The sequence below is a fragment of the Pararge aegeria genome, chromosome 12 (genome assembly GCF_905163445.1).
Source record: "Pararge aegeria chromosome 12, ilParAegt1.1, whole genome shotgun sequence".
Lineage (NCBI taxonomy): Eukaryota > Metazoa > Arthropoda > Insecta > Lepidoptera > Nymphalidae > Pararge > Pararge aegeria.
This window is the reverse complement of record NC_053191.1, coordinates 17,596,702-17,612,335: the sequence shown is the minus strand read 5'-3', so window position 1 is coordinate 17,612,335 and position 15,634 is coordinate 17,596,702. Positions and strand designations below refer to the sequence as shown.

Here is a 15,634-nt window from a genome sequence, read left to right as displayed (position 1 = left end):
CCAGGGCGTAACAACAAAGAGCATGCGTACTAATGCAGTGTTTTAGCATGCCAGTATTCCAAGTCGGTACACGTACGTGACGAGGTGCGGGTGTTTGCCCAGCGCCGCGTGCGCCTGCACCTCGTTGAGAGCGGCGCGCTCGGCGGCCGAGCCGGCCACGGGGCGCAGCGAGCGTTTAAGCGCATACACACAGCCGTCGAGCTTGTTGACGCAGCGCGTCACGACGCCGAAATGGCCGCGGCCCACAACGTCCAGCTCCACGAACTCCACGTTGTAGCGGGATATGTTGGATTCCTGGGGGTCACATTAAATAAATTAATAGTTCAAACAAACTTAAAAAAACACGCTTGGTATAAAAAGCTAAACTAATTTCCACCTGTAAGTTTATTTTGTACCTGTCGTATAGACGGTGGATAAAAATCATATAATAGAACAAAACAATCTCTATTTTTCAAATTGAAAATTGGAATATGTTATCAAATTCGTGCATCTTAGATTGCATCATCACTTAGCACCAGGTGCGATTGCAGTTAAGGGTTAACTTGTAGTGGAATAAAAAGAATACTTTGACAATGACACAAATTTTGACTTTCCGGCCTAAATTTTCTAAACTATCATTAACAATCTTTCCATTCTTTTTTTATTTTGTTGTTAACACAAAAATATAACATGCATTTAGCTAATTCTAGCGTTAATCTCTATACTAAATAAATATAAATATCTATACTAAATGGACAGGTCTAAAAGTTTTGTTATCCTTCTCTTTCTTCTATCCTAATTCAAATTCAAAATTTCTTTATTCACGTAGGTCCATCGCAGGCGCTTATGAAGCCTTCATACATATACATTTACATAATTGTAAGGGGATGGTCAAGAATCTATATATATAAAAGAGAAAGTGTGTGGGTATGTTACAAATAGGCTCCTAAACGGCTGGACCGATTTCAATGAAACTTTTAGGGAATCTCTGGATTGACCAAAAGCAAAATCTAGCCAGGCGAAGCAGGCTGGGTATGCTAGTACTTAATACAAAGGAAGTGCTAACTTACTCTTACTATCCTGTCACTTTTTGGTGTTTTCGACAGGGCTCTCTTCAACGCCTGACCTGCAAATTGAATAAATAATTGCATTAATAAAATGAAAATTGTAGTATTTTAATTTTTATAAACACAATTATATTTTTATGAACCTATTACCACACGTCTCCTCCCACAATGAGAAGGGGTTAAGGCTATAGTCCACCACACTGGTCTAGTGCAGCATGGTGGACTCCACACACCATTATGGAGAACTCTTCAGGCATGCAGATGCAGGTTTCCACTGCACAGTGGTCTTTACCGTAGAAGCAAGTGATATTTTAATTGTTTAAAATGCACATGAGCTGGAAAAGGGCGTGCAGGGAATTGAACTCCTGCCAACTGGGCTATCACTGCTTCTCATTGCATTGTGGTGCTTCATATGGGGACAGAATTAAGCTTGTAATGGACAGCTGGTCCGGTATCCACCGGTTTCCACCCTTACCGTCTGGTGTGAAGGGGTTGATGTTTGCGAGTGGTCGCCTCATGGACCGCGTGTGATCGAGTTCGTCGGGCGGCAAGCTCCCTAGGCCGCTGTCTTCGTCGGAGGACGGGTTGTACACTGCGGAGGGCGGGTTGACTGCCGGTGGGTGCAAGTGGTGGCTGGATCCCGACGGCATGCCTGAAACAAACAAATGTAACTGTTTATACCATTTATAATTGAATTTTTGACGGCCGATTGGCGCAGTGGTTTCGATTCCCACAACTGGACAAAACTTGCTGGGTGTTTATCTATATATTATAAGTATTTATGTATATTATTATTCATCAGTTATCTTTTGGGTATATCTCGAGCTACACTTACTTCGGGACTAGATGGCGATGTGTGTATTGTCGTAAAATGTATTAAGTCGACTTTCAGGCCGCAGTGGTTTTTAGCCGCATTTGGTTGATAAAAAAAAATTGTAAATAGAAAAATTGTTATCTAGTTATAGGAATCAGACGATTAAGATATTTATGAAAAAATCTTAAAAAAACTCAAAGTTCTATTTTACACCAGCTGTAGTTTGCCAAAAGCACTATATTATATAGTTTTTTTTTAATCTTTTTGATGAAGTTACTCACCCGTCGGCACGTTGAATTTAGGTGGATGCAACCTTGTCCTGGGGGACGGATGTGATGGCGTTGAACACTTTAGCAGAAGACTTTTTGGTGTGTAAGGGCTGTCAAAAAGTCTGGAAACAAAAAAAAACAGTTTTTAATATTAGAGTAAAAAGAACAGTAATATTGCAGATTTTTTATATCAAAAAAAAAGGAGTGAGAACACCGAAAATAGTGTCTAATCTTCACTAATATTATGAATTAGTGCGTTTGTTTTTTTGTCCTAAATTCATGTTCTAACTAAGCAACCAAACCTAATTTAAAAAAAAAGCCCTCATACACGTAGTTGAAGGCGTGCGGCTCAAAAAACGTGGCGAACGACAGGCTGAATGAAAAAAACTATCAAATCTATTTTTTTTGTAGTAGCCTTCCTGAGCCTACGAGTACTCAGAGCGCACTACAATTATTGCCACGACCTATCTTTACGAATATCGAACTAATTCTAAAATTTCAAACTACAAAACCCAAAAACGTCAACAAAAAAGACCTTGCGAAATCTTAACCGATCGCCAATTGTTGCTTCCCCTAACTTCCTCGCACGCACACTTGTGCGCGAAGCCAATAAATACACACTTGCGAGATGGCATTAATGCACACATGCACAAGTCTTATTCTTAAGGCGCACCTGAGAAGATTGTAAAGGGATTGCGAGATATTATTAGCGGGCTATAGAATTGATGTAGCGGCCATTATTATTCGCTAACTTTTGGACACCGCTGAAGATTATCAGACCTTTTTAAAGGTATTGAACAGATTTTGATCGAATTTAAAGAAGATCGGCCCGGTTTAGAGATCACACACGCGTAGATTTTAATGAGGAACATTTAAAATATAAAAACAAAAGAAGTTTACATATCTTTGCTAAAATAATAAATCTGGAGATTTAGTTTGTTTAAATGTACACGCCTCCAAGAGCACGTTAGGCTTTCGAAGAGCATCCGATCTCTTTCCGGTCGTGTCGGATCTGCAGTCCGGTCGGACTATGGAGATGGAGGTAATAGAGACTGCAGCTGTGTTTACGCGCACACTTGTGCACTGTAATATCTCCCACGTAGTAAATCTCTATGGTGATTGTATCACCGTGACCGTAAGCGGTCAGGAAACTTTTCTATTTCTCTATCTTTTGCTCAAGGATACCAGTCCGACTTTTTTTTAATTAAAATTATTAGCTTATTTACTTATTGCGAAAGGTTATATGGCATGTTTAATAGGTAAAACCCTAAATTTAAGCGCGGGGTTAGGCCACGAGGCCTACTTACTTTACAGCCATAATAATTGTCTTAAAAAAGGGTCCATTGTTATACTTAGTCTATTTTTCGTTCCTGTTAGGTATCCATTTAAAAATTAAACGTTACGAAAAGTCTATTCAAAATGAAATAGTCTTCTACTTATTGATATTATTATTACGCAAATCGCCCAAATAACCTCTGAGGAATCTGTATAGCAAAATCCCGCCAAGTGCGAGTCGGACTCGCGCACGTAGGTTTCCGTTTAATTATGGATAAAAACGGCAAAAAATCGTGTCTGTTGTATGGGAGCTCCCCTTAAGTATTTGTTTTATTTTAAATTGAATATATAATTAAATAGTATATAAAAAAAAACACGTTTATTGTATCGGAGCCCCCTTAAATGTTTTTTTAATCTGTGTTCAGTATTTGTTGTTAAAGCGGCCACAGTAACGCATCATCTGAGAAAATTTCAACTCATGAGAAACAGTCTGGTGACAGACGGTCCGACAAACAGACAGAAGGGTGGACGGACAACGTCTATTAATAGGGTCCCGTTTTACTCGGTACGGAACCCTAATAATAAGCATTCAAAGTGAAACAAGTTTTCAAGATTGCCACTAAACTATTTGCTACAAAACTTTTATTTTTAGTTGCCAAATAAAAAAACATTCGATTTGAGAATATTTAACAATACCCATTAGGCATAAAATCTCAGCTGTTCACCTTCAATTCATGTAAACTTGAGAATATTTTTTTAATTATACGTAAAAAAATTAAACGCGAAATTGCACCCTACGGCTTATAGATAAGGTGTAAATAAGCGAGACAGGTTTTTTTGGGGTAAAGGTGTTCTGTCGAACATAGAAGGTAGGTACAAATGGCAGTTTCTTTTAGCGGCGTAGGCGTTTTTTGCGGCAGATGTCAGCTGTTCGAATCATATGTTTTGTTATTGTGCGGTAACTGTTGTAACTGATTTTCCCAACCGAAATTTGGCCCGATAGGTATATCTACTGGCGTAACAACCTTGTCGCATTAAAACGAAAATACTTGGCTTATAAATTATATTAAGCCTGCGTATGCATTTGCTTCTGTTTCGACGTTTAAAAAATCCCGTGAAACGAGATCGTTTCCCTGGGTTGAAAGTACATTTTGTCTGCAGGATGTAAGATCTGTATGCAAAGCTTTCTTAATTGGTGGTCTAAATAAGTCTTTTTGGTTACAGATAATTTTAAATTTTTTTTACTTATTATTTATTGACAGATCAGGCAGATAGCCCTTATGGGGGGTGGAAAGTGGAGACCCGGCGCCTATAAACAAAGCAATACTTCACAGGGTATGAGGCGTAGGTGTCTAGCCTCATGCCTGTAATTACACCGGCAACCACACCCTTTAGACCAGAACAAAGCTGCTTGGCAATAGCAACCCTGGTTTTGGCCGAAAAGAAGGCAGTAGTACTTCCCTGGATGAGCTCTGTCACAAAAGCTCTACTACTACTAAAAATAAAATTAATTCCGGACTACTTGTCTGGAATTAATATAGATTTGATCGTTCTTGAAGCACCGGTTCTCTGTCCACAAAGAGAATGATTGAAGCCATGCTGACCAAGTGCAGATTGGTGGACTCTGGCATGCAGGTTTCCGTCGCCTTTGAAGCCAGTGATATATTAATTGCTGAAAACGCACATTACTTAGAAAAGTTAGAGGTGCATGTGCTGGGATTTAAACTCTGAGTTATCACCGCTACTTTATAATTATTAACATTAATTAAATGGAGAACAGAGTCATTAAGGTAACAAGGTATTCGTTGATAATGTTGATAAAACTGCATTCAGTGCATAGTTCTTCAATTAATTTAATTAAATGGCTCATGATTACTTTAAAAAAAAAAAGTTTGATTTTCGGAACATTTCTTTACTTGGAAAGGTTAAATACTTAAACAATTTGTATAAAAACTAAATGGTACTTGCACACAAATTAAATTACAATTGTATGTTAAATTAGTCTGAGGAGTTGTAGTAATGTTTTTCAAAAAGGAAATATTAATAGGCAGGGCAAACTGCTTGGGGTCTAGCTAACAGGACTTATGTAACAATGGTAAACCAATGGAAAACCAATTTAAAACAAAAATTCCCTCCTAACTAGGTATTTAACTTTTAGCAACTGTTATAAAATTTCACTTTCATAGTATCATGAACATGTTAAACCAGTATTTGAGTTTAGGCTGTCAACAAAAGCAATATGGAGTCTAAAATCAAGTCATAACATGTTTGTACAGGAATTATTGGATAGAATCTGTCTGCATAAACTTGCTAGTTGATTTTTGTGTTTTTTACCATCTGTATAAACAATGTTGATATGTAATGTTACTTCTCAACATAGTGTATCAATTTGTTATGGACTAACAGTTAATTTACAAGTTATAATATTTTCCTTTTTGTTGTATTGAATAATCATTCAGATCAGACTCCTCACTCAAATAAATAGGGCAAAATGTATGTGAAGATACATGCACATAGTAAGATCTTAAGGATGCAGATCTTAAATAACAGATTATCTACTATATACTATATATTGTATAAATTTAATTGATAGACTTTTTTAAAATGGTTCTTTTTAGCATTGCCAGGCATCCCGATAAAGCGTGAAATAGTTAGGCTTTTTGATTGTATGTACGGCTTAAATAAAAGGTGACCAGCTAGGCTTATTACATTTCAATTGCAATATTATTGACGTTATAGCCATTGCTTGCGAGCAATGTCACAGTTTTAGGGTTTTTAACTAATCCTGTGGGAACAATTTGTTTCTCTGGGATAAAACTTAGCTGTTACTCCTCCTCTTTTCAAAGAACTCTATGGCAAAAATCAAGTTGATTGATGGCTTAGTTGGGGTGTGAAGGTAGGGCAAACAATCACACTTTTGCATATATCATATTAGGATTTGAATAAAGAAATTTCTCATTTGATTTAGTTCAATCAGGTGTAATGTGTTACCGATACCGAAGCTCCAATATTAAATATTATACAGATTGGCAGGATTAACAACTGTATTAAGTAGTTTCTTTGATTGATTGAAGGTAACAAGCCAGGGTATTCAATGAATCAAGTGAATAATGTATTATATGTGATTTGATTCATGTGTATTATTAGGTGACCTTCAATACTAATTTGTCCTTTCCGGAAGGAGTTGATTGAGCCCACCAGACTTCCAACATGGTGTGACTTCAACTTCATGCTACAGACTATAGAATACAAAGCTAGAAAACAATTGTTGCTTATTTGTTCATTGTTGCTTATTTGTTCATTGTTTATTTACAGCAAAATATTTTAAGTTATAATTCATGTAATCTTCAAGAATAAAGTGCTCATAATGACCGTGCTTCTATCAAGGAATGGCCTAGAACTTACTTTAAGCAAGAGTTAGTATTGAATTATAAGTTTTTAAGGTTTTAGGGTAATGTAACTTATCCAATTTACATTTTGGTTCAAATTCTTATAAATTTATCAAGACGTGCAGAAATTTCTAGGTCATAGTCTTGAGAATATATTGTGTCGAAAGAGTTTCATAAATTCGTAATGCTAGAACGTGGTATTTTTGTTGATCATCCAATGTTGGCACTTACTTGAGAGCTCTGACGCGTTTGTACGGAGGGCTGAGGGTCGGAGGGGCACGCGGAGCCTCTCCGTGGCCATCATCATCGTCTAAATTGTTAAAATCAAGCTTCCTCGACACTATAGAAACCGGTATGGATATGTTGTTCAAAAACATGTCATACGAGTCCGAAACTTCACAAGAACTTTCCACTGACAATTCCGATGAGTTTGAATTTTTGTCGAAGTCGTCCTTCATCCTATACTCACTCATGTTCAATTACACATTTCACTTTTTAACAACGTTTTCACAGAGTATTTGATTTATTTCACAAAAGCTTCACAAAGCACTTTCACAATTTTTAACAGTAATGGCGGATGACGCATATCACCACTATTGCACCTGTTTAATTGATCGACCAATCACAGCATCGGATTTGACCGGTGAGATGAATTCTATGACTGTATTGGTCGGATTTTTAGATTTTTAACGAAGTTGAATAACGTTTAGAAATAAGTTAGTAACAGAACGAATCAAAGAAAATATAAAATAATTAACCAATTAATAATAAGTGTGTCATTGTTTTAATTTACTTCGATATCTATTTGATTCTAAAACAAAAAATGAATTTTAGTTAAAACGTAAACAACAGCGCCATCTAGTAGTGATAAGGCTTTTAAGCATATAATAGTTTTACTACTTAACAATAGATGTCTCTCATAAATGCAAAGAGCTTTTCATTTTTCTAGATTTTTGTACTTAGATTGTCAAAGTACTCACCAATAGATGTCACGATATATTTTAATAAGTAATAAAAAATTGAAAATTCATAAATAAATTATAATACTGTCGTTATAATTATGTAATAATTATTGTTATAAATTAAGGGTTCTATACTTACCGATATAAAGGTGCCTACCAATTAAATGCCATATTCATGCTAATATTACAAAGTGTTTCTGGTTGTTTTTTTTGTTTGTAACTCGATTTGGGCTCACAGCAGTAATGTATGTAATTTGAGTCAGAGGTACCTCTATATTATTAAACTCTATGCTAAGAGAAAGCTTATGGGCATGTACTTTTGACTCTTGGAAATGCACAGTTCCCTCGGAATATAAAAACCTGCACATATGCGGATACAACCACAATTGATAACAGCATTGTTTTTCGGCCCCCAACGAGGTGGGCAGACGACATTAAGCGCATCGCAGGTAGCCGCTGGATCCAAGCGGCTCAGGACCGTGGAACTTGGAACTCCCTACAAAAGACCTATGTCCAGCAGTGGATGTCTATCGGTTGATGTGTGATTGTTTTTAGCAAGAACTTTAAATCTACCGGATCTACTCTACCTAGAATAGTGTTCGCGATAAAGTTTTAAGCTGCCTCAAAGTTAAAGCCGCCATCAAAATATTTAACCCTATTAACATTTTATTATTAAAAGCTGGCTTGGATTTCACTAAATAAAATTTAATCAAAGCGTAAAAATTGTTATTAACGTTTATTTTGCATTCATATAAATCGTTAATAGTAAAATATTAAATTAGGACTGCGGACTGTACATTTTATACAGCGGTCCACGCGAAATGTTTCATCATATGTGTATCTAAGGCGGATGTTACCCGATTACAAAAGAAGAAGGATAATGGTTTTCAGATATTCAAATTAAAATTTGTTTTTAGTCTTATATATTTACTCTAATTTTTAATGTGCAGTAATTGACCCTGAATAATAGGCGATATTTATGTAGACTCGTTGATAGTTTTGATAATTAAGATATCTTTAGATGGAAGTGTAGCTGAATTGATTACAACACAAAACAATCAAAGTGACAATCCTAGCCAGTGGGAGATTCTGTGCGAGTGGGTATCATTTTATATAACTAAAATATAATAAATTTCTTGAATATAATAATACATTTATATATCATTATTTTCATGCGACACCGTAGCATCCTCACGAGATATTGACTTTACAATACTACGTACTTAGCAATGATTAATTGTAAGTAAGTCAAGATCTCATTAGGATGCTCCGGTGTAGGAGCGGATCGTGCGATGCACTGCTGAAGATCTGTTTGGTCTGGACTTATAAAGATTGAAGAAAATGTAAATTGCAGCGCATTGATTTTCCTGCTTTTTCCGGATTATAGCAAATTAAGCTAAATATTCATTGTCATATTAATATCAAAGGTATGTGTAATAATAAATTTTGCTACGAATCGTGCAAACCAAATTGCACAAATACTAAACGAACCCAAATCTGCGTAACTAATTTCTAAACGGGAGTGTGACGAAATAGACAAAAGATGGCGTCACGTGCTCTCCCGCGCAAATCTGTGTCAACTGACAACCGCACTCGCCCATAAATAATTTTATTTCCTTTTTTATTGTTATAATCCGTGGATGAATCTAATGCTAAATCTATTTATTGGGATTCTATTTTTAAGTAATAATAGATTAATCTTTCCTTTTTGAAATTGCGTATTTTCAGAGCTTTAAAACGTTATGTTAAACTATACCTGATCTTAATTTTTTTTGGCATATATATACCATGGAATGGCTGAGTTCCCTTTAAGAGTTACTTAGATGACTACCTCACGACGTGCAACAGTGAGCGGTCTCGGGTACGATCCCCAGCAGGGGAAATTTGGGAATAATATTATTTCTGAATTTTATCTGGTCTGGTGGGAGGCTTTGGCCATGGCTAGTTACCGGCCTACCGACAAAGATGTGCTTCTTAGCGATTTAGCGTTCCGGTGCGATGTCGCGTAGAAAACAATGACTACCATACTCTAACAGGTTAGCCCGCTGCCAACTGCCATACCATAAGGTTAGACAGCAGTCAAGGGCTAACTTGTAGTGGAATTTAAAAACAAATGAACCGAATACATTGAGTTATATTAGTAGAGTAGGAGTAGTGGTTATAGTCTAGTTAGTGGTTAGGACATCCAGGTTCACTTTCGGGGGCCCGAAAATTTTCAATGTTATGTGCCTTTAAGCAATTGAATATCACTGGTTTAACAGTAAACGAAAACATCGTGAGGATGCTTGTCTGTCGTCTGTATGCTTGCGAGTTTTCCATAATGTTCCCAAAGGCGTGTGAAGTCCACCAATCCGCACTTCGCCAGCGTGGCGGACTACAGCCTAATCCCTTCTCATTGCAGAAGGAGACCCGTGCCCTATAGTGGGCTGGTAATGGGTTAAAATGATGATGTTGGATATAGGAGACACCACTCTATACTATACTTTTTTTTTTCTATATTAATAGCGGGAAAACGAGCAAGTGGGTCACCTGATGATAAGTGATCACCGCCGCTCATAAACATCTGCAGCACCAGAGGAGCCACCGATGCGTTGCCGGCTTTTAAGGAATTTGTTTATCCGCCCCTTCAATAACCCTAGATTGTATTTTTGAGGAAACACATCAGATGGGAGATTGTTCCATAATTTGCAAGTGCGCGGTAGAAATGATCTGGTATTTCGAACAGTCGAAGAATACCAGGCATCCAGATGATGAGGGTGGAATTTATTTCTACGGCGTGAGTTTCCTTGTTCTGTTCAGATGCTCAAACGATTAAACAGATATTCTTAAAACACCTGAAAATTCAAAAAAAAAAAGGGATTCAAAACAAGAATAAATAAAAATCCTCGTGCCCCAGTTACAACTTACAACCGTACAAGTAAACATTCTTAGATAAACTGTAATCTAAAGAAAATATAGTTATTATAGCATTTACTCTTGTACAGCGGGATAAAGGTATCGAAATACTACAGACGAAGTCCCGTGCGATGCTAGTTTTAAATACAAAGCTGTGTTGTGACAGCACCCCTTCCCGCAACTGTCCGTGTCGGATCGCAGTAATTGCATAAATAGCGACGCTGCATTATGGGGTGGATTTGATAACAATTTAGACTGCATTTATGACCCAGTTAAGGAAGGGTTGTTTTGAATAGATCAATTCTTATCACGGTTGAAATGTAAACGGACTATTCGAGGCTTTTAGAGGTACTAGGATATCATCAAAAATTCTAAATAATTTATTTCAAGGCCTGCTTGATAAGCACTTTTGACACGTCAAGTCTGTCTATTTGTTTATTGTTATTAGGTATACAAAACAGGTAATAACTAAAAGTAGATCTAAATATAAGTAATAACAAGTTTTGTTCTAAGCTACAACCCAAAGTATGTGTACACAACTTGGAATTAAATTAAACAGAAAGTAAAGATAAAGAAACAAAAAAGAAACACAATAATAATATATATATTATTTTCCTAAAGATTATGTGGAATAGTGCTTAATAATTTGATTTGTCTGTATATAGTGACTCTACGAATGGTTCGGAATGCATATTCCACCGAGAAGAAGCCGGCAAAAAAAAACCAGTAGGTAGAACACCTACTGGTTTTTTTATCCACCTATTCCAACATCAACATTCATGATATTTTTTCTATCTTGCGGGAGATGAGAGAGGAACTGTCTGCTTCCAAGCAACCTTGTTATTTTAAAATTCATCAATTGTTTAGTCACCTCGATGCAATAAATGTACCTATTTTAATTTATTTTTTTAACTTATGCTTAAGTAGGTTTCTTAATGATTCAATCATTAATAAAAAGTATGTACTCGACGATTATTATTTAGAATAACCTTTATTTCAGTTTTAATATAAAAATAACCTAACAAAAAATGTTGTCAATTTTAACCGGTCATTATTGGTCATTATTTGAGCGTGTGTGTGAAACCTTCTTGCTGTTGTTTATTTGCGCATAAATGGTATTTTTTTATTCGTTCTCCTTTATTATGTTTTCTCAGACTTAAAAAAAAAATCTATTCGTTTATTTCAAGTAGGCCCAGTTTATAAGCACTTTTGAAACGTCAAGTCAGTCTGTTTGCAGTGACTCTACCACCGGTTCGGAACGCAGATTCCACCGAGAAGAGCATGTAAGAATATCAGCAGATTGATCTTTTCAACTTCATTTTACAATCTTTGAAATGATCTATCTTGTATTCACCCCATTGTCCTTAAATTAAAACACAGCAGTTACGGTTTTCACTGCGTATTTTTATGCCTACTTTTTACATATTAATATTGATCAAATAGTAGTAGACCAGATCTAAAGTAGCATTATGTGACAGAACTCGTCCGGGGAAGTAGGTCTTTACTACCTATTATTCTTATTTCTGCCAAAGCATCATAGTTGCAATACTGTGTTCGGGTCTGAACGGCTTGGTTACCGGTGTAACTACAAATAAATAAATAAATATACTACGAAAATACACACATCGCCATCTAGCCTCAAAGTAAGCATAGCTTGTGATATGGGTACTATGATTGCTGATAAATATTTTTATGAATACAATATACATAAAAACTTATAATATTGAGAACAACACCCTATTAAAAATAGTAAGAAACCAACAGACACACTACATACATATATATGTACGTATAAGCTCGACCGTTCTTTCATAATATTAATATTAAAGATCGGTAGGCGGGTTGTAGTTCTGAACCTAAGTTTAATTAAGATAAATTAAACTTTCGCTAAGAAACCTGTTATAAGTTAAGTCATTAAAGCCAGTCGACTAAATGACTACGTAAATAAGTCTATAAAATTCATACAAAAATCCAAAATGAAAGCTCTATCGTCGTCCATTATTCTCCTTCAAATACAGCGAAATATATTCATATTCCAAACCTTAAAACCTTTTTTCTTACAACCTCTTTTGAAACCCCTACAATGAAATACCAACTTTTTAAATTCCAGTATAAAGAACAAATTCGATTGTATACTCTGTGATAGATAAGCTTTTAAGTTTTGCGTGAAGTAACCAATAACAAGCAAGGGGTGTGGCTAATTTCAAAATGCGAATGCTTTTCTCTTCGGGCTTTTTCTTTTAATTTTCAGGCAGTCTTCGATGGACCGTCGAAGACGACGGATTTATGATATTATGCTGGTTTTTATTTATGGTATTTACCACTATACATAAAGCATATCCTAATTAACTGAAATAGATTATACACTTGTATTAATAGACACGTAAATTAATTTATTTTAGTCTCATGATTGCGATACAATTTAATTATAATGTTGTATTTAGTTATCCCTAATAACAAAATAAACCAAGTTTTTGATAAGAATAATTTAGCACACATAATTCTTTTTAAGAATTTTAATAAAAAACTGGCTACATAGGTATAACTGCATTGTTACATTTGTGCTTATAAAACATATAAAAACTTTTATGAAAATGATTACGTAAATATCGGTTACGAAGTTTGCTACAAGTTTCTACAGTCGCTACGAGACTTTGTTGACTTCCCGTAGCCCGTATTCCCCGAAACTTCGTAGCGTATACTGCGTAGCGATGCTTCAAGGTAATATTAAAATATTCTATTTTAATAATTTCAATCTTTTTAAAAAGCTTAATAATTATAAATGCGTTATTTTTATTACCATTAAACCTAAAGTAAATTGAAATATATAACTATATTTTATAGAATTTTAATTATATTATACTACCATAATCAACTATGAATTTGAAAACCTCCCTAGTACAACGGTTAGCGCTTTGAATTAAAGTAGGAGGTCCCAGGTTCGATTCCTGGCAGGGGCAATTTGGAAATAGTAAGGGTAATAATTTCTGAATTTTCTCTGGTACTCCCTAACAGGTTAGACCCATCTTACCAGGTGAGGATGTAGTCATTGGCTAACTAGTAGTCGAGTATATGTAAGAATTAAAGAATAATCTAAAGTCAATGCAGACCTATAATATAGATAAATATAGCAATATAATCTAAATAAATCATTTAAGATGCTCCCAGCAACATCTTTATAAAATGGATGCCAACAACGTCCAAACTTACACCCTTTTGCTATTAACCTATGAATAAAATCCACATATTATAAACAGCGATGCATACAAGACTTACAAAAATAAAAACAACTTCGGAAATACAAAAATGTATCTTATTTCAGCGTGTTTAAGCTTAAATTCGAGCGATACGAGAGCAGAACGAAGATTGCACGCCAAACCAAGTGACCACTGCAAAAGAGCTAAGACATTACAAGCAATCCCGCTTTTACAGTAAATTCTATTGTTCGAAATAAGGGGTGGTAAAGGTCAACTTATATTGGACGCGCTAACAAAAGCAACGGTAGAAAACCACCCCTATACCCGCCCCTTTTAAGAACCACTCCCAAATACGTTAGTCGACGTCCAGACGGGTAAGGGAGCGCATGTCTTGCACCCTCTTACACTCTTGTTTTCGCAAAATCAATTCGACCATTCGACATTTTACTTCGACATAAGTGAAGTGAGATCTTAAATGATAATGATTACGAACCAAAAACATTTACAAAAATAACGTTATGTACCCGACCGATTTAAAAAATGGCACGATTAAATTAAATCCTTTTACTACCAATCACAACATTATGTTGAAAACTATTCAAAATCTGTGCTACAATAAATCCAATAGCGGCTTTAACATGACGTCACCATTCCTGGTAGACAATATATTGCATCCGCAGAAAACTGTGAACTTTCACAATCAGTTCCTGAATCATCAATTGGAAAGTTACATGCAAAGTCAGAACTATTCGCGCGAGAACTCGCCGGAGGTCGACGAAACTAAAACAGTTGATAACGACGAAGAAAACCGGACAGAGGAAATAGAGAAAGTCGACGATGAAGATTCTAAAAGTCGAGACGAAGATTTCAGCATGAAAAACGAAACCGGGTACTACAATCACGATTTTTACAACAGAAACGACGACAGAAATGAGAAAGAGGTTCTAAACATACCGAATCTTTCTCGGAGATGTCATTGTGGTTCGTTCGATTGCCCGCCATTCGCTTGTAAGAAATCAGGGATCCGTCGTTTGGAGGAGTTAGAAAAACGGTTCAATTTGCACAGTTATCAGGAAAACTCTGGCGACGAAGACGCGAAGGAGAGGTTCAATACAGAGGACATGGTTAGGAGTTGTGAGGACTATAACGTGGAGCAGAAGAAGCCGCTGCTCAAATTTAGTGTTAGTGCGATACTGGGGGACCAAGTTCGGGATCCTGTCAAGAATAATATTAACGGTATGTGGATTTTTTAATTAACATTTAAAAATTACTGTGTGTGTGTGTGTTTTAAATTACGACATTGATGCGGTTTACCCCAGTGCTTTAAAGAGAACGTCAAGCCGTTTTTCTAGGTTATTATATGTTATGCAGTTTCGGATCGCGAGGACTTGGGTACGATTCCCATGTCGGGTAAAAAAATAGTATTTGAATTCTGAGTACTCGAAGTTACGACATTGGCACTGTTTACTTCGTGTTTCAAAGAGCATGTCAAACCGTCGGACTTGATTATTGCAACTTACATTTAGTACATAAGTCCGTCGGCCCACATTAGAACAGCGTGGCGGGCTTATGGTCTAAAACCCTCTCTCTTTGAGAAATTAGGCCTGTGCCCTGCGATTAGAGGCTAATTAATATTCTTTAAGAGTAAGTAGTGACGTAACAAACATTCGAATAAATGCCCCGTAGTTGTGCACTGGCATCTTCTCATAGGAGAGAGGGATAAAGTTTAAACCCAACGCGCTGCAAAAATGCAGATTAGTGGGCTTAGATCATCACCGAATATACAA

At 36.1% G+C, this 15,634-nt stretch overlaps 2 protein-coding genes across 2 annotated transcripts in view; one reads left to right on the top strand and one right to left on the bottom strand.

Moving 5' to 3' along the window:
• LOC120627953 (SID1 transmembrane family member 1) overlaps positions 1–7,398 on the bottom strand; it is a 49,728-nt gene extending 42,330 nt beyond the window's left edge. Inside the window, exons 1-5 of the mRNA XM_039896083.1 lie at positions 7,025–7,398; positions 2,142–2,251; positions 1,522–1,698; positions 1,050–1,105; positions 77–294 (exon numbers count right to left, since the gene is read on the bottom strand). Of these exons, the coding sequence (XP_039752017.1) occupies positions 77–294; positions 1,050–1,105; positions 1,522–1,698; positions 2,142–2,251; positions 7,025–7,266 (803 nt within the window). The 5' untranslated portion in view covers positions 7,267–7,398. The remainder of the gene's footprint in view (positions 1–76; positions 295–1,049; positions 1,106–1,521; positions 1,699–2,141; positions 2,252–7,024) is intronic.
• Positions 7,399–14,365: 6,967 nt separating this feature from the next.
• The window catches only part of LOC120628478 (homeobox protein engrailed-like SMOX-2), a 44,019-nt gene continuing 42,750 nt past the window's right edge, over positions 14,366–15,634 (top strand). The window contains exon 1 of the mRNA XM_039896868.1: positions 14,366–15,083. Coding sequence (XP_039752802.1) covers positions 14,366–15,083 — 718 coding nt within the window. The remainder of the gene's footprint in view (positions 15,084–15,634) is intronic.